General features: G+C 35.3%; 1 protein-coding gene across 1 annotated transcript in view; it reads right to left on the reverse strand.

Moving 5' to 3' along the window:
- The window catches only part of LOC128984919 (proprotein convertase subtilisin/kexin type 5-like), a 57,977-nt gene extending 31,361 nt beyond the window's left edge, over positions 1-26,616 (reverse strand). The window contains exons 1-2 of the mRNA XM_054404289.1: positions 26,480-26,616; positions 23,496-23,652 (exon numbers count right to left, since the gene is read on the reverse strand). Of these exons, the coding sequence (XP_054260264.1) occupies positions 23,496-23,652; positions 26,480-26,616 (294 nt within the window). The remainder of the gene's footprint in view (positions 1-23,495; positions 23,653-26,479) is intronic.
- Positions 26,617-27,113: the final 497 nt, after the last annotated feature.

The following is a 27,113-nucleotide window of genomic DNA, read 5'->3' on the forward strand; positions in this document are numbered from 1 at the left end:
TAAGATTTTACGAGTACGCAGGATGCCTACACTGTTAACAAAATAGGTGGTTCATGAATAATGCTTTCATGAACATACAAAGATAGTAATGTATAACTCTTGGATACAAATTTAACATACCAATGCTTGATTCCTCCTTGCAAAACTAAACACAATTTTATATGTTGATCACATAAATTTCTACAAATATTTATGCATGATGCTCACATGTAATCTAAGATGGTCTGTCTGTTACAAAGCAGTTGGGGTTTAAAAGAGTAATCGTCCTAAAGACAGTAATGAAACATTTCCTTTCAGAATAGAGGGTTCCGTCAGGCAACTTTCTTCCAATTTCTTTTCTTTCCTCTCTTATTTAATGCTGCCCTTTATTTTCTTTGTTTGTTACACATCTTTATTTGTTCCTTGTTGCTTTGAATTGAACGGGCTTCGTTTCGATGTGAAATATATTGTTCAAATGCATTTGATTTCCTCCACATTGAATATTATTATATGAATTGTACCGTTTCTATTTTCTATATGAATTTTTATTCTATTTTTAAATATGAATTGTTTATTTGTCCTAATCACTATGAGCAATTTCATTCTACTTTAGTTTTATCATTTCTAAAACTTGTTTAGCCTTTGCCAATTAAACTAGCCGTAAGTTCAGAGATATAATATTAATAGGTCAGACTTTTTGTATAGTTTTGGATATAAGAGTTTTTTATTTAATGTGTTTTTAAGTGTATAAACTAGATAATAGACACATGGTGTATTATTGAATAGACGACATGAGGACATATTTAATCCGATTTATACAATCAGACTACGTAGAAAACAAAGTATTTCCAGTAGTTAAATATAAACTTAACATTTTATATAATGAGATTTCCGTCAGTGTTTTTAGCTCTCATAATTATTATCTATTCATCAATGGCCAGTGTCATTTACAAAATAGAAATACACAACAATTCGTTAATTATAATGAATACAAACAATGGCGTTCACATTAAACTCTGCCTTCCCAAGATGCAATCAAAATCATTTACAAAAAAAAAATTGTATTTCTCTTTATTTTTTCCTACACATCTTTGATAACTTCAGTAAGATAGCACCTAAATGTGTTTTTCCTAAATAATGTGATTTTTTTTCAAATTTGAGTTTAACTAACTTGAGTTACATTTTAGTTGAGTTTTAAGTATAAATCTAAATTGAATGTAGAATAGGAATAGTGTGAGATGATCACATCTTTATTTATTACTTAAATAAGCTATTTCATTAACCAGAATCAATAAAAAGGATAATTATTCAAGACAGTTTAAACAATCGAAATCCACTGATTTTGTTTTAGGATCGATTGAAAGACGATTACTGACACTCGACTAGCAAGCGATATGTCTATCCCCTTAATAAAACAAACGTACAGAGAGCTACATTAGAAATTAACCAGCTTACTAATTTAGTACTTCCTTTAAAAATGACAACCAACTACACCTATCTTGCTATGTTCGGGGTTTATTGTATAGTACCAATACAACATGGTGCTAGTTGATAAAAAGAAGCAAGGACACATCTCAACATTATCACTACGAGGCTGATATAAAACCTGTATTGGCCAGTTTTTCCACGACTGATTTCCGCAACTCTTTTAACATGTCTGAAACGACCGTATACTTTCCGCGCCATACAACTTTACCCGCCATAATATAGCAGATTGAGGAGCGTAACTGCCGAGTTACCGTGGCACATGATACGCAATCAGGGCTAAGTATCAAAACAGGCTCTAATAGACTGTAATATGTGAGCGGTGTCGCCATACACTAAGTAGTGGGCGGGGCTTCTCTCAACCGGCCAATCAGCGAGCAGTCGCCATGGCAACTGCCGACGCCAGATCAATTCCTGTATTCCTGAGAGGATCTTGGAAACTTAAGTGAACGCTGCTACTGCCCTGGATTGATCGGGAACTTTATTTTATTGTTCTTCTGAGATTCTTCCGCCGATTCGCAAAGGATATTGAGTCGTATTCGTTTCGCTTGACGATGTTTGTTCCCTTATTGTGATTTTTACTATCCAGAATAGGGTCGCGATTTGTTTAAGATGTTGCTGGATCAGATGGGTGAATTGTGTTAAGTGTATTGCGTCCATATGTTGATTTGATTTTCAACTACATCCCTCTGAATTACGTCTGGATGCTTAATTTAGTTTAATTGTCGAGGAGTTCTAAAGGTCGCCTTCAAATCTAAGTTTGTTGGTTCGATTACGATCGGGAATAATTCTGGACCCAATATATACTGGGTGGAAACATATAAATTGTCATAAGATGATTCTTCAGAATGATTAATTAATGATTTCATTTCATTTATTTCAACGGCAAAATTGCCAATTTATACATAAACAATTCAAATTTCATGATACTGTGCAACAAGTTTAACAAGCAAAGGCAAAGAACAATAATTTAAAAATCAACAAAGGAAACAATAACAGATCAGTCAACGAGAAATATCAATAACAACAATAACAATAACAATGCAAAAAGTTTAAACAAGAACAAAAACAGAACAATAAATACAATAAATTAATTTACAATGTGATAACAAACACTAGCAAGATCTAAGCAAACAGTAAATAGTGAGTTTTTCCATTCTAGGCAGAAACAATAAGTAGTAGTAATAATAGGACAAGTGATATATTTATAATAATATTATATCATTTATAATGATATATTTAATTTATCAAATATACCCTACTGGATAAACTATAGAAACATGTTGTAAATTTTAAGTGAGAATGTTGCAAGACGGATCTGTTACGTAGCCACTGTGGTCAACCAACATTTCAGTGACATACGACTCATTTTTCTACGACTTATTTAAAACAAAATACAGAATAATAACTCATTCTTGGGTTGTAGTGTAAGTGTAGGATAAGGCAGTCATGAAAATGCATCCCAAAAACTCTGCACAAATCGAGAACACATGCAGACAACCGATTTTGAACTGATTAGAGTACTTTAATTAATTTATCTGCCTTTAACCCTTATACGGGCAGTGAAGTTAGCCTTTCTTTCTGGCCATTACATCAACTAACGCATACACTGTACCATAGATAAAAGGAGTAGATACTCTTCTCCTTGTTTACTCCTTTTCCCTTTAATCTATGCTATAGTACCCAGTGCTCGATTTGTAGAAAGATTAGGTGCCGGAACTGTAACCTGTTTGAGTTGTAAGGTGATTCGTAACTATTTAACCCAATATTTTTATCTTCGAAAGCTGTTATGTTAAAATCTGATTCCTTGTTTAAAACCATTGACCTATCAAAATTAAGTTCAAATCTCTTTTGACAAATACAATGCTTGATAAATCTTTAACATTCAATCCACACGATGGACCATCAGCTGCGAATTTCGAAACTTCTATAGGAAACATCCAGAAATGACTGTAGAAACCGAATCGGGCTTTATCCTATGACAAAGTCGTGCGACTTTTCCAAAGGCTTTGAAAAGAACGCGAGGGAAAGCAGCTATCATAAGTGCGTTAGGTTAGGCGGGGCGGACCATTGACAAATTTTGATCGATTACGCAAGCCAGGAAGAGGCGGAGCTCTTCGGACACCTGGACCGCTACAAAGGCCGGAGGGCAACAATGATCTGTGGTCGAGAATCATCTGATCTTACACGCGTTTACAACGTCCTGGCTTCTGAATGAGGAGGTGCGAAGGGCGGGAATGATCGCGGGGTTTATTGAAAGGTATTGTGGAGGTTATAATGTATTACATTGGTCTTTTCAAATGGTTTTGAAATCGTTCTGAAATTGATGTGGCTTTTAGGTTTCCGGGGAGTAATGTGCCCTTGTAACCTCGAAAATTAGATTCTTACGCCACCTACACACTAGGAACTTCAATACTGTGTCAATTAGATAGTAAAGTAGAACACACCATGGAACAGTAAAATGTCTAAATCTATTCTGACCGACGTTTGTTTCTATTCAGTAGCAGGTTACTTTTGCATGTTCAAAAGCAATACTAATGACAGAGTAATAAAATAATCTTGTCTCACTACGAGCTTAAAACTAGACTCCAGCGCTGTCGATGAAATAAGAAATTAAGTTAACAGGGTACGCTGGACAATTTGTATTTCTCTCTAAGTCCAACTTACACAAAATCACGTTTCAATGTCCAACCAAGTCCAAAAATAAATCTGGTTCTATACCTCACTTGTTAATGTTAAAATACAGGGTGATTGGTATAAGTGTGCCAGCCGTTTTATTCGAAAACTATAAGAGGTATCAAAAAAAGTTAAATGGTAAGTGCCTTGGATTTTTTATTTTAAAAATTGTAGTCAAGTCGAAAAAATTATTTTTTTCCAATATGGCCACCAACATTGATTTCTCTTATGGAACACCCTGTATTTTATGATGTATTCCGGTAGAAAATGTAATTTTAAGACGATTTTATTCTTGTAATTTTTTTCATAATCCTAACCGTTTCAAAGATAATAATGGTTTAAGCTGTGAAATTTTGAATAGTTTTCGAATATATCAGCCGGCATATTGCTTAGGTCTTTATCAAAACTCTTTCTCATGCCAAAATTTCAAAACTTTAACCATTATTATCTTTGAAACGATTAGGTTTATGGAAAAAATCACGAGAATAAAATCGTTTTAAAATTACATTTTCTACTGGAATACATCATAAAATACAGGGCGTTCCATAAGAAAAATCAATGTTGGCGGCCATATTGGAAAAATGGCGGCTAAAATATTTTTTTCGACTTGACTACAATTTTTAAAATAAAAAATCCAAGGCACTTACCTTTTAACGTATTTTGATACCTCTTATAGTTTTCGAATAAAACGGCTGGCACACTTATATCAATCACCCTGTATATCTTAAACACCTTTAATATGTTCAAGTAGAAAAGCCACGCTTTAGGGTAAACACTAACGAAAGACTTAGGCATAACATTTATACGAGAGCAAACGGATTTTTTTTTGTTACTCATAAGATTTGTGTTCATTTTTGCCTGAAATAAAATTGAAACAATTAATTTTCTATAACTTTGGCTCCAGCAAACTTGTATAGAAAATCGGTGTCAGATTGTAAGCAAAAATTTTGTTTCCCTTGTACACCGACTGTTTTGTGTTTTTGTCATGGTAGTTAAAAATCGATGGTCATGACAAACTGTAAGGGCAACCTCTGCAAACAACTGAAAGATAAAATAAAAACTCAATAGTAGCACAACATTTAAAAGGCTCTCAAACTGTGTTCTCTTTGAGTTAAGCTGGTCCATACAGTAGGCTTTCTACTGCAATTTCCAAAGTCAATGGTACACTCTGTTTTTGACTCTTTAAACAAGTTGAACATTTTACCATTTAAGATGCCTTAACTGGTTGCTAGTACATGCAGATGGAATGCCCAATTCAGTATCCAAAGTGAATACTGTAGAAATATTAAACATGGCTTACGGTATTCAATGTATCTAAAAAATGTCTACACTATCATAAATAGTTTGAAAAAATATGGGTAAACAAATATAATAGGCTTTACAATATGTTGCACTAAAATTCAAATGGAAACAAATTAACGACATTTATACCGTATAATAACCTTAGCCTACATACCGTACGCTATATACGAGTATTTACACGTTGGAGGTATATTTGAACTTGGATACAAAAACATGACTGAGTTTCAAAATTCAATGAATTCCAAAATACAAACGTCTATAAATCGGTCACAATGATTGCGAAAGGCCTAAATTGTTAAATCTGTAAGTCTGGTTGTTAAAAAAGCGAACGTCTAAACGCCAGTATTATAAAACATTCTCTAGTTCCATAGTTTAAATTCCTTGCTCAGTTTTGTCAAATTTCCAGAAATTTCGTAATGGAGAAAAAATAGTCACTGCATAAAAGAACACCGACAAAAGGTAATGCAGACTTTGAAATTGAAATGTTCAGCAGCGTGACAATAAACAAGGTTACTTTGCACAGGTTTATAAACTGACAAGGTGAAATCCTCCACTAACTGCTGAAACTGCTTCTTTTCACACCCAGATCCGTCAATGTCAGATTACGAAATAAAAGCGGAGGTGGCAAACACGGGAATTTCCCGTTTCATTTCGCCCCAAAAGAAATCACAGGTCCAGATGTATTATCGGCCAATCCCCGTCTGTCGGATCAAGCCTCTACCTGGCTAAGCCGACCCCGTATTTTAATAGTAAATAAAGCAGCGTGTAAGGCCCTGTTCCACTCAATTTGAAACACGGCAAACACTTTTTGTCCCCTCCCCCGCGACTTGCGACACCCCCGCTTTGTTGTGGGGCAAACGGCGCAAACTAACCTTGAAATTAGCGTAAAACAGGCGTCAATTCACCCCCACACCTTCAGCCCCAGGCTTTGTATGCGCCGGAAACGCACGTAAATGGGGCTTCTTTCTCGAGGTGGTGACAGATTGAGGGGATTTTGTGCAATTGAAAAGTTGTATCAGTGTTCATTATTATAGGGATGTAAGCAATTGGATTGGTGGGATGTGTTGGATGAAAACGAATGTTAACTTAGATTTTAATGCATAAATCCTTGATTTATCCTTAACGTTGGCTCATGATTTTACTATCAAAATCTCTGATGAAGACGCCCCCCTAGCTTTATGGCCCCCTAGCTTTATGGCCCCCTAGCTTTGTGGCCCCATAGCTTAGGGCCATAAACATTCGTGGCTTTCGTCCAGCGCCCAATTAAACCCATTTAAGGACAATGGATGAGCGCAAAATGGAGTGTAGTTAGGTAGTTAGAGTATAGTTAACTACATACACCTTGTGTATTTTTGTTACTGACTATGATCAGTTATTTCTTAAACCAGGATTATTTATCATCAGCCCAGTGACAAAGGCAGCTAAGTCCGATTTCTAACTTCAGCACAAACCTATGCCTAACGCTAACTTGCCCAGGCCTATCCCACAAGGATAGCAGCCTTTTTCATTCAAATTAATTGTTGAATACACGATTCGTTGACGGGACAGTTCTAGAACAAGGTTATTGCCGATATAAGAGGGTATCTTAGTTTAAGTATCTATTAGAAATCCAATATTTTCAACAAGGGAATCCATAAGGAAACTATTGTCTGTTTGAGAATACGTAAAGTAACTGTATGGTTAATTGCTGAAATCATTAATTTTTTCAGTCTTGATCGTTGAGTGATCTTATTGTAGTGTTCTCTACAAGGGCGACTCCCCAGTTTACAACTCTATTACCGTCGGAGACAAAGCCGTGACGTCACGCCGGATCCGGATATCAGCTGGGGGAGGCATATTGTTCATCCCTCTCTCTGCAGGCTAATGTTTTACCCTTAACTACCCTTCGTCGCTTTACCTATTGTGTTTTGAAATATGTTGGAAAACTTGATATTTCTGCAGTAGAAAACTACCGGGGCGTGGTTGGTGAAGTGGGAGCACATCGTTTTTTGGAGCTCAAATAGTCAATGGCTAAGTGATGATACCACGACCCAATAGTTTTGGGTAAGTTTATTCCTTAGGCTGTAAGTCCATCGATTATGTAAAATACCTCTACCGCTGCACACCTAATTTCACTAAGCACTAAGCTAATTTCAATTCACCATTTTCTATTATTCCATGTTCAATTATTACTAAAATATTTTGATTATCCCTATGATTCCTCATTTAAATAATATTAAGTTTTATGAATACTTAGGCTTGCTGCTACAGAGAAGATAATAAAGTGTGTTTTCTTATAAAATATGTAAAGCTTAATATGGAACAAATAAACTTGTCAAATTAATTCAAAATAGCCTATAAACAAGCAAACTACAATAGTTTACTGATTCTCATTAGAGAACATGGGAATTTTAAACTTACAATTTCTATTAATTATCCACAACCAATAAGCGTACTACAACCTAGGAGGATAACACACTATTTTTAATCCTCCTATACTACAACGCTTTAATATACTAAATTGTTTGTTTTAAGTTTCACAAAATTCCTTTTTTACCCTATAAAACCCAGTTTTATATTGTTCATTAATGCTGAATCGCGAACTTGTTTCAATGAATGTGGTTTAAAATGTGTAGCATATTTGTCAGAAAATCACAAAACATATTTATATTAGCAATTTCCCTTCATAAATTCCATTAATTATATTACAAGTCGAACATGGTTTTTAAATTGCTCTATTTTAATTTTGTTTGGATAAAATGGAACGGTTAATTTTTGAAGGAATTACAACAACGTGGAAAAAGTAAACCGATTCATAACAACTTACAGGAGATTTTTTTGAGGATAAACAACTCCTAGAAGAGGTTTTAGAATGCTAACGATCGATGTAAAAGAAAAACTTAAATATATAATTGGTATCCTACTAATATTATAAGTGAGAAAGTTTGGATGGATGCATGGATGTATGTGACAAGTAAACGCAAAAAATACTAAACCGACATGGGTGAAAGTTGGTATGATGATATCTCACATTCCCGATTAACATAAGTATAGACATATTCTTATTTCAAAACTCCTTTCGGGCTCCGCCCCATTGGCTCTGGAGTTTCCCATGTTAACCTTATGAGTATCTATTATATTATTAAAGTGATACAATCAATTTTTATGTAAACGGTTAAGGTCATTTATCAAATAAAAATATAGGCATATGGCACATCAAAATGAACTTTAGAGTATGTAGGTTTGCCGAAAAGTATTGATATGATGAATGTCCTAAGGGCTCTGCCCCACAGGCTGATTTCCAGGCTGATTTCAATGTTTAAATGATTTTATTTAATATAGTTAATGAAACAGTTGGGCAGTGCAATGAACTGGTGTTTGTTTATTTACTCAAAAAAGATGTTTGTGACGCTTTATGTAGATTGAGGAGGGTTATGTTTGGTTTTAAAGTGAGGTTGTATACGTTTTGTAAAGTATTGCTCAAAGTTTTACTTTTTAATTTATACAGGGTGTTTTTTTAAAAACTTGCATCTTCATTTATGTAAAAACCGCAATAGATAGAAATATGCAGTTTGCGGGAATCATCTATTGACGTAGGGGGACCAATTGTTTTGAATTCAACGTTACATTCACATTCCCCCCCTTTCCCCCCCTGCCCCCAACTTATTTTTTTTAAATAGCAAGATACCCCTTGTGACATATCAAATAAAAGAGCATAAAAAAAGAAAATGTTTGATGAAAAAAAATTGAAAATCGGTTCATAAATTTGTGAGATATTCCCCCCTCACCCCCCCGGAACTTATTTTTTTTTTAATAGCAAAGTACCCCTTGTGACATATCAAATGAAAGAGCATGAAAAAATAAAATTTTTGGTGAAAAAAAATTTAAAATCGGCTCATGAATTTGTGAGATAATCACCCCCCTTTTCCCCTACCCATAACTTGTTTTTTTAATAGCAAGGTACCCGCCCTTGTGACATATAAAATGAAAAATAAATTTCACCAAAATTTTTCTTTTTTTATGCTCTTTCATTTGATATGTCACAAGGGGTACTTTGCTATTAAAAAAAAATTAAGTTCCGGGGGGGTAAGGGGGGGAATATCTCACAAATTAATGAACCGATTTTCAATTTTTTTTCATCAAACATTTTCTTTTTTCATGCTCTTTTATTTGATATGTCACAAGAGGTACCTTGCTATTTAAAAAAATTAAGTTGGGGGCAGGGGGGGAAAGGGGGGGAATGTGAATGTAACGTTGAATTCAAAACAATTGGTCCCCCTACGTCAATAGATGATTCCTGCAAACTGCATATTTCTATCTATTGCGGTTTTTACATAAATAAAGATGCAAGTTTTAAAAAAAACACCCTGTATAGTAAGCTACATGTAAGGAGGCTTGACTAAAATTGAAGAATTATGGTAAAACATTTTATTCATGAAGCATCAATATGAAGCAATTGATGCTATTGCTACACTAAGGTATGTTTTCATATTCTTATGGATCTATTAACATCAAAAGTAGGGGTTTAAAAGTAAGTAGGTTTACGCTTTTTTAATAAGTTTATATTTTCAAACTAAATCATAGAGTTTCTGTATTTTAAAACACGCATCAGCACCACTTTAACAGCTCTCTAGGTCACATTCTCTTCCCGTTGCAAAGCACGGGTATAGCAGCTTGTTCATATTTAAAAGGAATTAAAGAGTTTTGTCAGCTGTTTCAACTGCAAAAGTTGGTTCTATGATATTAAATAACATTAAAACGTTATAATGTTTACTACCAGGGTGCAGCACTATTATGTTTTGCATTTATGACAACAGCTAATTTGAACCAAGCAGCAACAAAAAGCTGTGGTACGCAATGAGAACATTACTTTTTTATGGTTTAGGTGTAGTGGTAGAACATATGACTATGGTAGATGTGCTATACTATAGCATACCGTATGGATTAAATGAACCACATTTTCTTTAAACCGTGTCCTCTCCCATAACTGCAATAAATATTTTATACTTATACGTCACCTCGTACGAAGGATTCTCCGCTAGTTCTACATACAGGGTGTCCGGTCATAAGTGTTAAATAAAATTTTGTATCAAACTACATGGTAATGGCGACATAATGACGCACATTTGAGGTTCCCAACCTCAACCGTTAGGGAATAACAAATAAAATAAGATTTTTCAAAAATTATTGTAGTTGTTATGAAAAAGGTTGTATTACTCTGTTAAAAATGCAATAATTGTTAGTTTAAATGTCATTTTCAGAATCCTCACAAAATTTTAAATAGATATAACACATAATCGCTAGGGTACGGAAAAATATTCTACTTAAATTTCTAAGTTAAACAATTATTTTTAATACCGACGAAAATTTAAATAACATTCAGCGATTTATTTCTCGGTTACCGAGATCCGCTGAGTTTAACAAATATCACTAAAAACTTCCTTATTTAAAGGGCTTTCCAATGGTGTATAATAGTTTTTACCAAGTTTAAAATTTCCTAATGTAATTAAATCATTGTTGTGAAAAAACATGGTAGGGCAAAGAAAAGCTATCATGAAGAATAATACATTTAACTGCAGGCAACGAATAATTTGTATTTTTTCTCGCATGCAACGCTTTTTTAATAACTATTAAGCTAAGAAAAGAAACATATAGTAGCAAAATGGGTTTGTGGTAAAGTTACGATAATCGTATATTTTTCATATTTCAGATAAGATTTCAATTAACTCGCGGAAGTTCGCTTGTGGCTGTACCAAAACTACCCGACATGGATTGGACGTGGAGGAAGTGTGACATGGCCTCCTCGATCTCCAGACTTGAGCCCGTTAGATTTTTTGTTTGGGGTTACATGTAAAGTCTAGTTTACTCGACTGTTGTAAACTCTGAAGTTGAGTTACGGTAGAGAATCTTTGAGGGTGCTGGGAAAGCCCGCTTGCGGGAAAACGGAGGGCACTTTACTCCCAAACTTTGATTTCACCTTAATGTTGAGCTTCGGACGAAGTATGTCATAGATTTGATTTGTATTGTATTTTTTTACTAATGTATTGTGTTTTTTTTAATAACAAATTTTCCAAAGTCTAAACAAAAAGTCTTTAGTTTGATAAAAGTGTAGTCTGGTCAATCATAAATTACACAAACCCATATCATCAGTGGTAAGCTCATAAAATAGTAAGAAAAACTCATTATTTTTTACAATATCTGTTTTGGTTTAACAGTGATTTTTCACAATAGTAGGCCTACGTAAAATTCACCATAGATTTGACAGTAGATAATTGTAGTTATACATAATTGTAAAGCCCTTTAAATGAGGAAGTTTTTAGTAATATTTCTTTAACCCAGCGGAACTCGGTACCCGAGATATAAATTGCTGAATGTTATTTAAATTTTCGTCGATATTAAAAATAATTGTTTAACGAAGAAATTTAAGTAGAATATTTTTCCGTAACCCAGCGAAATTTTCTTAGCTTAATAGTTATAAAAAAAGCGTTGCATGAGAGAAAAAATACAAATTATTCGTTGCCTGCAGTTAAATGTATTATTCTTCACAATAGCTTTTCTTTGCCCTACCATGTTTTTTCACAACAATGATTTAATTACATTAGGAAATTTTAAGCTTGGTAAAAACTATTATACACCATTGGAAAGCCCTTTAAATAAGGAAGTTTTTAGTGATATTTGTTAAACTCAGCGGATCTCGGTAACCGAGAAATAAATCGCTGAATGTTATTTAAATTTTCGTCAGTATTAAAAATAATTGTTTAACGAAGAAATTTAAGTAGAATATTTTTCCGTACCCCAGTGATTATGTGTTATATCTATTTAAAATTTTGTGAGGATTCTGAAAATGATACTAACAATTATTGCATTTTTAACAGAGTAATATAACCTTTTTCATAACAACTACAAATTTTTTTGAAAAATCTTAATTTATTTGTTATTCCCTAACGGTTTAGGTTGGGAACCTCAAATGTGCGTCATTATGTCGCCATTACCATGTAGTTTGATGCAAAATTTTATTTAACACTTATGACCGGACACCCTGTATACCTTAAATCATTATACAGGATCAGATTGAAAGTAAAATGCTTTCGTCATGCTGAAGATCTTAAAATGAAATAAAGACTTCAAAATATATAGTTAATCGTCTATTTATATACTGTAGTTTCACAATACTTTGCAAAATCAAGCTATTTTAAAAATATAAATAAAAATAAGTTGTGTAAAACGAGGGAATATTCTGCAATGTAGTTAGAATATTTATCTTAATCGAAGTAGAGAGACTTTTCGTAAAAATCATCCACCTATACCTAAATCATAGAAACGATGCGACTCAACGAATAATCATAAAAAACTTTGTACAAGAAAATTATTTTGTAATGTGATTATACATCTAAATCAAATAAAATCGTGTAAATTGAACCACCTTTCACAAATACTCGTGTGACACAAAATCTCAAAGTTAAGAAAAGATTGAATAAAAGAGAGAATCCGCTACAAAACACTTTACGGTGGTTTTACGCCGGTATAAAACACCTCGGCTGTAAAGCCGGACTGTCACTTTGTAGCCACGGCGAGGGGAGACTAGAGACTAGTTCCCAGCATTATTCTCGCACAATGCGGCAAATCAATGTGGAAATGTCAAACACACCGGATGTGTCTTTCTGTCTGGCTAGTGGCCGCACATCCCGCTCGCTCCGCTCGGCCTTAAGCGTTTATTAAACTCGGCCTTCGGTCATTCTGGCCTCTGTGGGCGAGGCCGCTCTCCCACTCAAGCAATTGTAGGTTAGGTGGTATACAATAGTTATTTGTGTAACTAGTGGTGAAAGTGGCACTTTGCTGCACACGAGAGCAATGTTTACGCACGAGCCGCAGGCGAGTGCGGAATGATCTCGAGTGCAGCAAAGGCCTTTTTCACTCGTGTTACACATTATATTTTTCCTACAGTCACTATAAATCATATAAACAATTAGTCTTTCAAACACTATACAACACGTTTTTAGATTCAGCTGGCAACACAAATGGTGCCCTTAGAGAAAGGGACGAACCTTGACTGGGCACAAACCAAAAAGGGTTCACTAATCCTCGCCTTGGCTGGGCACAAGGTCCACGCCAGGCAGACGGCGCGCGGCAATGAATTCCTAGAAAATCCCGAGTGACTAGTGAAAGTGCAATGTTACATGTCACATGTTAATGAAAACAAGGGTTAAGTTAATCCTAAAATCCCAACATTAGATAATTTTTCAAAATCCAAAATATAAGTGAAGTGATTTGATACACAGCACACATTTGAAAGACAGCTGGCAACAACAATGAACCTCTTGTGTGAAATCTATATAAATAAAATTACAGTTTTGTCTGTACATTGCTTAGAATCATGCAGTTTTTGGTTATTTTTATGTTTCATAGCCTAAGAAAGCCGAAACGAGTATTATCTCAATTTCTGTCTGTCTGTCTGTTTGTCCATTCTATGATTCCGTCTGTGACGCCAAAATGTCATTTTACGCGGTCTACTCCTAGAAAACTAGAGTACCGATCAAGGTCCAAATCATTTTTCTGTATTTACTGGATTGGTGAGAGTGTCTTTGGCTATAAAAACATGGCCTCGCTTCTTTGAAAACAAAATAACGAACGATCAAAAACCCAATTTTGTTAGATTTTTGTCAAATTTTCTCCCAATGTTTACTATTACATTTTATGAAATAACGATCAGCTGTTTGGATTAGTTCTCACTTCTAGCTGTCACTGATATGTTTACATTAAAAGCTGTATACAAATACCGCAACCATTTCCGATTAAGTTTTGTTAGCACATCCAAACCAAGTGAGATTAAAAACGTTGTGCCTTACTTAACCGGTTTAATTAATCGCAAGTGCAACGATTGTTCTTGAGTTTTGATAACCGGGGGAAATACCGTGAATCAGTGTTGTATTAGTGCTGGGAAACTTATATTTTTTTAACCATCGTCACCAATAGCTTACAAAAAAGGACTCCACTCATTGGCGGCGCTTCAAGGACAGTTGTGTAAAGTGCAAAGTTAAAAATCACAACTGCAGTGGGTGATCGTGGATGTTGCTGCGATCTTGGAAGATCTTTCTGATTTCGCTGTGATCGTAACAGAGGTTTAACTTACAGAAGTAGCTAACAAGCTCGTTTTTCCAATGTGTCACTTTTGGTTTTTACTTACTTACATTTCGACAACGATATCGGTTCTTTTCCTGCTTAGGAAGTAAAACCACAGAGCATAGAATAAATATAGAGTCGCCAATCCTATACCTACAGCTATACCAGTAGTGAAGCCGATTTTGGCCATCTATTTATTCTATGCTCTGTGAGTAAAACTACAAACATCCAAAACCCCAGATTTGTGCGTTTATTGTCACATTTCCTCCGAATGTTTGCTAGATATATGTACCGATTATCGTTTAGAGATTACGTAATCTTTTAAATAAGAAACCTTTGTTTGTATGAAGGTGGTTTCTTCAAACTGCCATTAATATGTTAACATTAAAAGTTGCTTACAAATAATGCTATTAATGGGAAATAACTTTGATTTTCAAAAACTTAAAAAAAATGTAAAACCAAGGCATATTAATAGCTTCGGTACTGCACCACATCAAATCAAATTTTTTTGAGCAAACCATAGTGAGTCTTTAAAGCTTTACGTTGTTAACGTTACATTTTACATGTTTTGTGGCCTGTGTATTTATTTATTTATATATTTGCCAACGGATTAACACCTATAATACAGTGTGATAAGAGTATTTTATATAGTATTTTATATTTATATAGTTATTTTCTTAAATGTAAACGTTGGTTTTTGGTACTGCTACTTTTCCTTAGAACCGGTGGTAGCAGTAAGAAACATTTTTAGGTACAAACACATTACTATTTACAACTATAGTTATGGTTAGTGCTGCACCTTATTTCTTATTAAATTTAATTGATGTCTTACTTTAAATTTTTTGCGTTTTCTGTCTGGACTCCAAAATGTTAGTTTGTATTTATTTACTTATTTATATATTTGCCAACGGATTTACAGAAAAAATTACAATTTGATTAGACCTAAAAACTATTATCATAAAATTTGATGACACTATCAAAACTTTCCAAATAATTATTTTGTTTGTAATTTGCCTTGGTTAAAGCGTAGCAAATCCCCTAATTCAATTATGCATTTGTGTGTGTATGTCTGTTGGTAACGCATTAATCACCTTATTTCTCAGTGTTTTGTGGAAAAGACAAGAGCACCATTGTTAATGAAAATTTCAACCCGAATAGAGTGTGCAGTAGTGAGGTTGAGGTAGTATTTTAAGTACTTTTAACCAGTGTGAAAAGTAACTTTCAATTACAGGCCTACCTTAGGGCTATGCCTCATAGATCCATAAAGCAATTCCTTTCATCATTAGATATAAAATATGGACTAACACGATCGGGTGACATTTAATTGCGAAGCATTCGTTTTGGCTTTGAAACTGTCAGATATTTGCGAAGGTTTATATGTATTCCTATACAATAATAGTTTTTCCAGCATATCTGTAAAAAATGCACACTAAATATGCAAACCAACTCCTGTTCTGAATATAAGGTTTCAACTTACTATAAGATTCCCGTACGTAGAACGGGCAAACAGCTAGTAAAAAAAATTTCGCTTGTCTATCAGACATGGCAGCTCAAGCACAACGTTACTAGTCCTGAAAATGAGTATTTACTGGACTAGCGGTCGTTCCCGTGCGAGACGAAGTCGAGTGCGGGATTACCATACGAGTCCGGTAAACACATTTTGGACGAGTGACCTACGATAGTTTACTCTTGTTATACTATTTCAGTGAGGGTCTCATCCATAAATATATTTTCTAAAGTAAAAGGTTATAAAAATATATCTATTAGCAATTAGAAGAGCAGTGGGCTATATATTCTTTTGTTTTTGTTAAAATTTGTACTGCCACATCAACATTTCACGATAAGCCACTGTGAATAACCAAACCTGGTGAGAACTTTCATTTTTGTGATTATCAGACCTAGAAACCTGAAGAAATTTATCAAAGACACATTCTTAATTTCAATCTATCAAACTAAACATCAAATATCCAAAAGTACAATGTTTGAAAAACTTTCTACAAAACATCAAGAATAATAAAATACACCCGCCGCAGCAAACATGCAGACGAAGCGAATTTCAACTTGTCTGGTTACATTTTTTTTATAAATAAGACATTATTTATTCCCAATTTCAATAACATTAGATTTAACGAGTGCTTACGTTTGCTACTACGGAGAAGGTAATACTGTACATGTTGGGCCCCACTAACAACAGACAGGAAAACGAAAGAAAAGGTGCGTTTCATAAATCAACAAATTGAACTACTAAACAATCGGGATATTGACAGACTGCACTTTGTAGAGTGTATCTCGTACAGAGTATCACGTTAACATTTGTGTTCATCTGATCTAAGCATTGTACATTTTGTAAAACCTATCTTTTTGATATGCGATATAAAACCTGCACATAGGAGAAATGCATTTATTTATTAGTCTTACGTTCATTAGTTACGTCTTTAGTTTACTGGCTACGTGAGTTATTCCTGGAACCGAGGGGGGCAGACCCTCCCTGCCAAAGATAAAGGATGTGCCCAGCCAAGGTGTTTCAGTTGCCGCATGTGCCCAGTAAAGGCAAGCCCAGAGAAAGTAGTACCCGCGGTCCGTATCACTCCGCTATTTTTCCTCGGCAAGAAATGTGCTCCGCGTTTTGAGAATATAGTTCCGTATGTTTTTGTAATTTAAAGTGGTTTCCGCGCCTAAAAAAATGCTTTAAATGTATTTTTTTGTTTATTAAGATCGTAGGAATGTTTTAAAAACGTTTAAAAGAAAAGTCCAGGAAGTTCAGAAATACCGAAACTATAAACACGAAATGACAGGTTAAATCGTAGTTATAATAGACAATCAGCTGCTCATAGTATTATTATCTTTAAGTGTTGCCAACCTATTTCCAAGCGTACACGGATTACGTGCATAATAGAACCACGCTGTTTTGTGTTGTTTCGTTGGAATCCTGATGTGCGGCAAAGTATAAACCGTACGGCAAAGTATAAATATGCAGCAATTAGCAGCTTTCTGTACTATAAACAGTACAAGGAATCCAACTTTGTCGGGTGACTGTAGGAAAAAGGTATTTTCGTGCCAAGGGTTGAAATCGGGTAGAGGTCGACGTAGTTTTATAAAATCAGTGTACTTTAGATTTTTTCATCTCGTCTCCCTATCGCTCCAAGTCCTGCAGAGTTTAACAATATTTCAAATACAGGTCAATAATTTTCCTAAAGTACTTTCCATTGTTTTGGAGCAGCCGCTGGTCAACTTAATAGTCTTAGCAATCAAGCCACCGGCCACCGGTTCGATCCTGAGAAAAATCTGTAGTTTTTTAATCCTCAAAACTAGAACTATATGTTCTTATCCCTTAGTAAAAATACTAGCTCAAGAAATTACACTTACAACGAACCAACACAAAGAAAGAAGGGAAGCTACAGTGCCAAAGATCTTAATCGGAAAACAAACTGTTGACATTCTAATAGGTTCTTTGAATTTAACTTTTTGTTATAATTTTGCCACATATTACTCAAGTTTGAGTTGAAACGTAGTAAGTCATATCTGCTAGAACACAACAACTAAGACAACTAGACAATTAAAGATCCTTACAGTCAGAAAATGTATAGAGTTTTAACTCGATTTTGTTATAATTAGGTAGATAACCAATTATTGGAAAATTATTGGAACAACTAAGACAATTGTATCTGTATCTGTAAACTCTGATTTTATTTACTACTTCGCACTGTTACCACGAGTTAATTACGTTTTGATAGTTCGTTTCCCACGCGTTACCGCACCGTTCCCCGCGTGGTGATATCCCGATCGCTATTGCTCTCCCCCCACAGATTGACATACGATGTTAATAAACAGGTCACAATGTCGTGGGTATTGTTTGCGTTTGCCGCCGCCGCACATTAGTGACCGGATATGCAGCAATCACAGCGCCGCGACGTCACCTGTCACGTGCTGGTGTGTGTATGCGTTGTGGTCGTGTGTTAACTAATATGTGTAAAGCTTGTATTGTTTACCAAAGATATTTTTGGTTGTTTTCAGCTCCAGCTTGTTTAACGGTATTTGTACCTAAATACTTGTAATACTTATCGTCTTCCTCGGTGACTAATGCATATAGGATAGACTGCGTCAAATGGGAGGAGCTATTTATTGCCCGAATAGTGGTGTGTCCCATCCTGTATATCTCTATTAAGGTGATATCCGAGTATGTCCAAATCTACGGGTAGTGTGGTCATGTTGATTCCTTTTTGTCCTGAAACCTTTTAGCACAGCATTGTTAAAAGCTAACAACATTCTGAAGAAAACTGTAAGGATCTTCAAGTCTCTGGCTAAAGGCCTACAGGTCCTATCAGCCTGAATTGGACACAATCCTAACTGCCCTCTTCTGAAGATTTAGTAGGTCTGAGTATCAACAAAATGCCTCTTGAAGATTGGGATACTGTGTATTTTAGGTATCTCAAGTATAAAGTTTTAAGACTTATTTACTCCTTGCATTTCTCTCTTAATGACTTCTAGGTGCATTGCGTTTGAGGATAGGCACGTTGTGACACACTAAGATGACATCGTAGTATGCCTAAATCAACAACTCTATGGGTAATATGGTGACATTGATTCCTTCTTGTGCTACAATCTTCTAGCATTGTTTACAGCATGGTTAAAAATCTATAAATATTCTGACTGTAAGGATCTCTAATTGTCTAGCTTAAGGCCTACATGTCCAAACAGCCTGAATCGGACCAATCGTAACCGCCCTCTTCTGAAGAATTAGTATGTCTGAGTATCAACAAAATGCCCCTTTAAAATTGGAATACTGTTTATTTTATGATCTTTTAAGGATGTATATGCAATTTTAAGACTTATTTACTCTATGCATATTCTTAGGAGCTACGTGTTGCAGAATATACACAGCAAGTATTTTTTCTGAGGTTTAATGCAATGTAACTCATAAACGAGTAATTTGATAGAAGATGTATAAAAAACATTTCTAAACCCCATTTAAATTTTAAAACAACCACAAGATACAGAGCGGGCCATAAGAAATATTAAATTTATCAGCTAGATTGGAAAATTATTACTGGCATTTTCCAATCTAGCTGATAACAGTACGATAAGTTTACATGTAGAATATACACACCAGTAATGCCTATTTATATCTACTCATTTTGTAAATTGATTCAACGACTGTATATTACAAAGATATTACTTAATTCCACGTTTTGCTCTCAATGTAATACTTTTAAAGGCTTTAAAACGCTTAGGCAGATTTGTATCTACCTTGGTTTAAAATGTTAAACGTAAATCACGAAATTTATTGGACCTATAATAATACATCAATTTGAAAATATTTCTTTCAACACCATAATCAAATTAAATATCAGTACAATCGCCTGGTAGTACTTTACGCAACGATCGCGTAAATACGACGATAGGCCTACGAGTAGAAATCCTTTACGTTACGCGAGTTACGTACACTAGTTTGCCTCATCGATATATAACAAACACATATATCGATGGTTTGCCTACGACTGGTGTTAAATTACTATATAATAATCTACTCAACACTACTAAGAGATTTTATGTTTTCGTTTATAATCTCTCATTGACACTTACAGTATTGCAACAACTAATGCACCAATCATTAACAATTAAATTAGTTAATAGCTGATTAGTTGAAGTTCGAAGAATTACAATTGTACTTCTCTCTCAATCCTTGAACCTATTTTGTAACTGTGTTGTCAAGTAAAACTACCCTGTAATGTAAGTAAACAATGCTGTTATGAGAACCTTTTCAAATCTAAGAACTGAACTGAAACGGCTACTTAAAAAAACGGTTGTGGGTAAAGTTAATAAAATGCCATTCAATTGATTTTTAACATGCAGTGATAGTTCACATCGCATGAAACTACAAGTTGTTAGATAGTTTCACTTTTCGTTAAAACCGAAATGTATCTGGCCTCAAACAATATATGCCGCCATAACTTAAAACAACAGTGTAGATTTTATACAAAAGGGAGCGTTAATGAAACGTTACATGAAAAGCTACTTCGTAAAAGCGCCGGTTGAATAACACATCAGAGAGCGGGAAGTCTACAATAACCCCTAACAATACCCTGGCTTATCAGGGGTAGTTTGTGTCGTCAAATTAGGCGAGGGAGGGATCTACGTGTATTTGCCTGCTAACGGGCAGCAATTCAATCAAGGCAACCCCATCATTCATTTTCATTAGTTTGCCAAGACCCGCAGATTGTTATAAATGGTGCGATGTTATGAGACGACTGAACACGGTAATGTAACACACACACACGCACACACACACACACACACACACATACCAACATACGTTGTGAGATATCTCCCTCTCTTGCAGAGAGCAGCAACTCCTAGTAACATGTCTTTACGAGGTACCCAGAGCTCCTTATTCCCTTCCCCTCTTTACTTTTTCAATTTGGAAAGAAAAATCGAGTTCTAAAGTGGTCTGCTGAACTTAGGAATCCTTTTGTATTTGAGTGAACTATTTCAGCGAATATTGTGTAACTAGAATATTAAACTGGAAATGTTAAGCTTGTTAATTTTCATTCATGGTTGACGTTTCTAATCTTTATCAGAATAACAAGTTTCAAACGTTTCAATATATTAAATTTTACAACTTTTTTATTTTAACATTCAGATTGATCCAATTAATAAATTCCTGTGGTTATTGAATCTAAAATATTTGTTTTCCTAGAACGCCAGGCACGAGACTGGGATTGTTTTTCACATTGGTTCAGGCCAGACCTAGGGGTTATGGCATTATCACTTAGATGAAATCCATTTGTGATTTGGTGGGATTTGAACCCGGGACCGAAGTTCCACGTCCTATCCACTAGACCAGCTCGCTCCACCAAAAGATATACCGTATTAGAATCTAAAATATATTAGAATAATATATTGCTTTATCGAATTCAATGTGGCTTGCGATGTTTTGTGGGATTTTCAAAATAAAGTTTGAATTGAAATCCAATCACAGATGATAACGCACAGATGATAACGATTGCCTTTGATTTGCCTTTGTTAATGAGTTTAAAGTAATATAATTAATTTAGTGATTGATTATTATTCGAGTTAGTTATTTTTTATCCAATGACCCATTTTCCCCCTCGTGGGAATAAGCCTTTCCAAGGATTGTACCTATGCATTAAAAATATTTTTTCATAAGCCCAAAGTACGAAATGACCCCAAAACACGATATCGTCTAAAAATAACTAAATATTAAATGTACTGTTTACTTGTATATGTAACAAAATGGAAAAGTCAGTTTTAGGTACAAAGATGTTCTTTATTTTACTATGCAATCATTAGTGTTTAAAAAATATTTGCGTTGTTGGGTAAAATAGGTTAGTGTGCTTTAAAAGAAAAATACAGTAACAGTTTATTTGGCAACAAATAAAAAATAGACACTAATGCTTAATGGACAGAAATATACCCAAATACTGTATGAGCTGATCTGCATGGATGAAATATACAAGAGAATATGTTTAAGCTACACATAAAGGCGGATAGGTTTCCATTGAGCTCTATTTCCTCAAACCTTTAGGTATGTTAGCCACAGAAAAATTCTATTAAACGTCTATGAACATTTTTCTCAAATACATAATCAACCTCAAAAGCATAAGTTGTATTAACGTATACAATTACTCCTGATACACCAACAAAGAACGATAACTCTTCATTGGAAACAAATCTATTTTATATCTCTTGTAAACAAAATCTCCCTTAAAATCCGACTTCAATCAACCAGATCATCAATCTTTCTTTGGGAGCTAAGCTTTATCCTTTCAACACCAATTTAAAGCCCATATGGGTGCAAATTGGCGGTTTTAATAACCTATGAATGTCGACGTCCATCTGCTCGCTGTAATCTCTGCCGGGGGATGAGAGGGGGGGGGGGTAGTGGGTGTTTGATGGGAGGGGGGAGGTAATATTGCCTTGGCCAAAGTGGATTACCACTGCGTGATCATACCGCCCCGTCCTCTACAAACTCTCTCTCCTTACATTCGCCCTTCGTCCGGAGACGTTTTAATATACCAGGAGTACGTGCTGACGTCACTAGACTCAACCCTTATGTTATACATGTTGAAAGGGGATTAGAAGTTATTGTATAGTGTACGTACGAGTGCAGCGATTGTGTTGTAGTCTTTACCACTTCTTTTTTACTTTGTATAGTTTCCTTGTCTAAGAATAATTAAGTAGTGACGTCACTGAACTATTTTAAAAATTTGATGCATACACAATTATTTTGAACATAAGGTTTGTATTTCAAACTGTTGCATTGCCTGAGTAAAATACAAAATGCTGAATAAATTTATATACTATTATATTGTAACCATTTTTTATTTCAAATAAGACCTGGTTCAATAAGCCACTCACACATAACCGTGCAAAATTCAATTTTCTTATTTAGCTTTTGATACTACGATACCTATTATTTTTGATTATTGTGATATTGTGACATAAATGATGCTACTATTGACAGCCTGTACCTCAGGCTTGGCTTAGCATGTTATGTTGAATAAAAAAATCTGCATTTTACAGGAGTGCACTCTGTCAGTCCTCAATTAAACTGTTTAGAATTTAAATTGTAACTTCAATTTTAATACAGGAATGAAAGAACAGTTCAAAGCGTCTGTGTAGTATTGGCTGTACACCATATAGGTAGTCAATGTCTGCATTCAAATATTACGGACAATGGCAAGGAAGATCTTGTTGTCAATGTGATCAATCGTTTTAATAGTGGTATTCCACTTCTTAGGCCTACCTCAGCCTTAATATCAGCTATTCTTTCAATTCACGTATAAAAAATATAATTCCACAGTATTTTTGATTTTCTCCACCTCTCGCCGTTTCACCATAACACCCTCGCCCACTCGAACGGAATTCCCATTCTCCGTAGCTAATAAATCAACAACCTGAAGGATACTACAAGTTTTTTCCCCGGAATGCACCAAGGGCCCAAGCTCTTCACAGTCGCCCATTGACGACTTCCGCTGCCACCTGTGTTCTGTGTCTCGGCGTCGCGCAGTCTGGGGCTCGGCCCGGCTGGCCAGGTGTGTGGTCGACTCTACCTGGTCAAAGCAACGGAAGTGACACGGTCCGACACCTCTGTATACCCAGATACAATCCGTTTAGCCAGGATACTCGCCAGATTACCCACAGCACCTTCGACTCCGCGCCCATGGGAACAGACTGACCACAGGGTTCAATGCAGACCCCTGCTTTAGATGAAATGACATGTATCAGTGGTCATTCACATTATTTAAATGTATAACTAATAGGCACCAACCTGATATACCTAATATTTGCAACAGGAAGAGGACGTGGAAGATGATTTTAGAATCAAAACTTAATTTAACGGCTTAGTTTGATTTTCAAAATTTAGATAAGGGCTCGTTTGAAGCTACCTAGTACGGTGTGATGACGATGATGCTGATTTAAAAAACTATATCCTTGTGTATTTGATTTAATATGAAAAGATAAATGGACAGATGCCATACAATCATGCAATAGATCATGTCAATAACATGTATAACAAGTAAAGAAAAAAAAGATACATGCAATCTAGGTGAAAAAATACCCTTACTGTGTAATCCAAATGTTATCAAATGTATACTTACTTTTAAACCCCTACTTAAATTTGCAGTCAATAAAAAGAATGAATCAACCTCATACCTTAGTGTAGCAATGAAATCCATTACTTGATCAAGATGCAATATAAAATAGAGACGTTTTACCCAAATTCTTCAATTTGGGTCTGCAGGGCGTCCAGTTCATTGAACAAATTTAAAATAAAACGTTGTTCACCGTAATCACAGGTTTTTCACTCAAATTTTCACTTAACACGTTTATAATCATCCAGTGCTTGCCATTATTTGGTGGGTTGTCAAGGCTTGTGATTTTAGAACTAACTGCCAAGGCTTTGTTTTGATTGCTTGTCTTCGTAATCATCTAGATGGAAGAAAACCTTTTGAAAATTAATTCTAGTGCGGCTGGTTCATTTCCCTTATCATATGTCTGTTGATTCCGCAGATTAATGGTTTTGTTTACTTTTCAAGGGTTATTTCCCCAAATATCGCTTTCCTATTTTCTGGTACTGTTGTATTTAATTTTCAGTCCCTATATGTCCAAGCCTTCTTTAGCCCCTACCAAAAGCCACCAAGATCGAATGTTGGAGATGGGGTAGAGAGCTTATGAAATCATATTGGCTGAAATACACAGATAGCAACATTCCTACAGCCCTGGAAGGAAGTGACGGAATAGGCACTCTGGATTATTTTAATCTAATATCATTCCAAAGATCATTATACCACATTAACATCATGCCAACTACTAGTATACAGATGAAACAAAAATTTTAAATAGCTTGTTAAGTGGATTTGGTGGCTTGTAATAAAATGTGTATGTATACAAATTTCATGTTTAAGCAATACCAACAAAAGTTACCCTTGACCCTAAAATAATTTATTGTTCATGCGTGTTTTAATCCATAACATGGGGTAAAGTTCTTAGATTTGCTTTTATTATTACTGTTCTGGGTGTAGTCTTCTACATTTACACTATAAATTAGCTTTTGAGGGGTTTAAAGGAGCTAACAAGATTTACAATACGCACTTGGTTATATTTACCTTATTGAAATCTTTATCCAATAAGCGTCAAAATCTAGATGATCCGATATCTAGTAGTAGCCCAAATAGCCTTGTTGTAGTATCGATAGTACAGTATCCGAGAAGGAAGTATCCAGTGACTAAGCCTTATGACTTGTTTCTAAATATATGTCAATTACGTGCTTGAAACTAGGGACTGTAAGCAAAATTTGTCCAATTTGTTTCCACAGGTATCTAGGCCTTGTTTGAGTGTGAGACAAAGAAGAGGGCTTGTGGCAATTACCTCCCCAGGTGTCCAGTGATTCACCTCAGCTGTTTGTTCTAGTCAGCTGCGTTCACGCATCTTGCCCCCTCCCCCACCCCCACGTCGTTTATACCCTATTAGACTGATTGATCGATTGTTATTAGTCTCATCCCCTCTCGATTGCAGGATTTGTCGACCTGAATATTCTCAGCCACGCGAGCGAACGATTTGTTTAGCGACTTCATACTGGGTGAAAGTGGTTAGAGTTGAGATAGGGGAAATCCTTTAAAGGGTTTCCGAATTGACGTAGGTTCCAAATATGAAAAGTATGATTTTTAAACAATGGCATAGAGTTTCGAATTATGTGAATAAGGACAACTGTTGGGTGTTAGAGTGGAGATCTATTTGGACACGACATGGTTTAGTTTTCTAAAAAAAGAGATAATAAAGTATTAACTCTGGTACCAAAGAAGACACTGATCCGTCTATATGGACCAGATTTTGCTGATGGGCACTGAAGTCGTCATGATGTCTATGTGAAACAGATTTAGTTGATTTCTTACTGAGAGAGAATATCAGGTAGGTTTATTCGAATGAGCCTATCATAGAGTGAGTTTATCTTAGAATTTTTCCATACGATGACAGTTGCTGGAGATAAAAACCATGCATAGTTAGTTTCCAATGAATTGCCCTTTCAGTTCTACAAGTTCAAAATTCTGTGAAAAGAAAACGGATTTCTGTACAGTGACAATATACCGTCGGAAAGTAATTTAAACTGAGTTATTTTTTACATTGCAAACTGGCTGAAACTTTATCATAGGTTTGGAATTTCTACTTCTTTAGGTATACTTATCTATTTCGAAATTCAAAAGTTAATATTTTAATTTTGCAGCTGGTTTATTTATACGAGACGTCAATTCCGGTATACAAAAATTAAATGATGACACTCAGCACTTGAACCAAAGCACTAGGATTTCATATAGAAAACTGTACTCAACAACTGGATTGCCTCCCTCGAAATTTCAGATGAAATGAGCTTCTTGCATACTCAGCACTCGCTGCGTACTCTCTCATTCTTCATCACCCTTTGCGGTAGGAAGCCGTCTGCTGGTGTTTGTTTAGACTATTCACCGAGGCGGTCTGTCCCAGCATTCCTTCACTAATAGACGAGTCGAGAGCCACTGATGGTTCGCTTTGTTGAGGTGACTGAACCGCGTTCATTTATCACCTCAATGAAAAGGCTGCCGAGTTACGCGGACCACCGTGACGCAAGTTTCTCCGGTTCATGTCGTGGTGATGAAATTACTGTTGGTCTGAGAAAGACTAAACAGTGGAGGAGAAGCCGTGTTGCGTACCTAGAGTTTTGTGTGGATAAACGGTGAGTACAAAGGGGCAAACTTTCCTTTTTCAGGGTTTCCACAAGAAAACCCGAGTTGAAAGCTAATGGTTAGTCAAAATTGAGTTTAGTGTTGCGACGTTTAAGACCCTTGCACTAATACTATCACAAACGGGTGAACGAACACCCAATGAGCAAAATTGAGATGAAAGAAGATCTTAACACCTCTACTTGACAAAGATGTTCTAAATGGAATAAGTGATGCCTTAGTAAGAGTTATTCTGAGACGAAATTACATTCTTCATGTTTTCAATGTTGTACTAGTATCTTGCAACCCGACAAGTTTAAGGAAATAGTAGCAAGTCAATCAAGTATATAAATA

Source organism: Macrosteles quadrilineatus, unplaced genomic scaffold (genome assembly GCF_028750875.1).
Source record: "Macrosteles quadrilineatus isolate MER2022 unplaced genomic scaffold, UCM_ALF_1.0 Scaffold_2__2_contigs__length_208266976, whole genome shotgun sequence".
Classification (NCBI taxonomy): Eukaryota; Metazoa; Arthropoda; class Insecta; order Hemiptera; family Cicadellidae; genus Macrosteles; species Macrosteles quadrilineatus.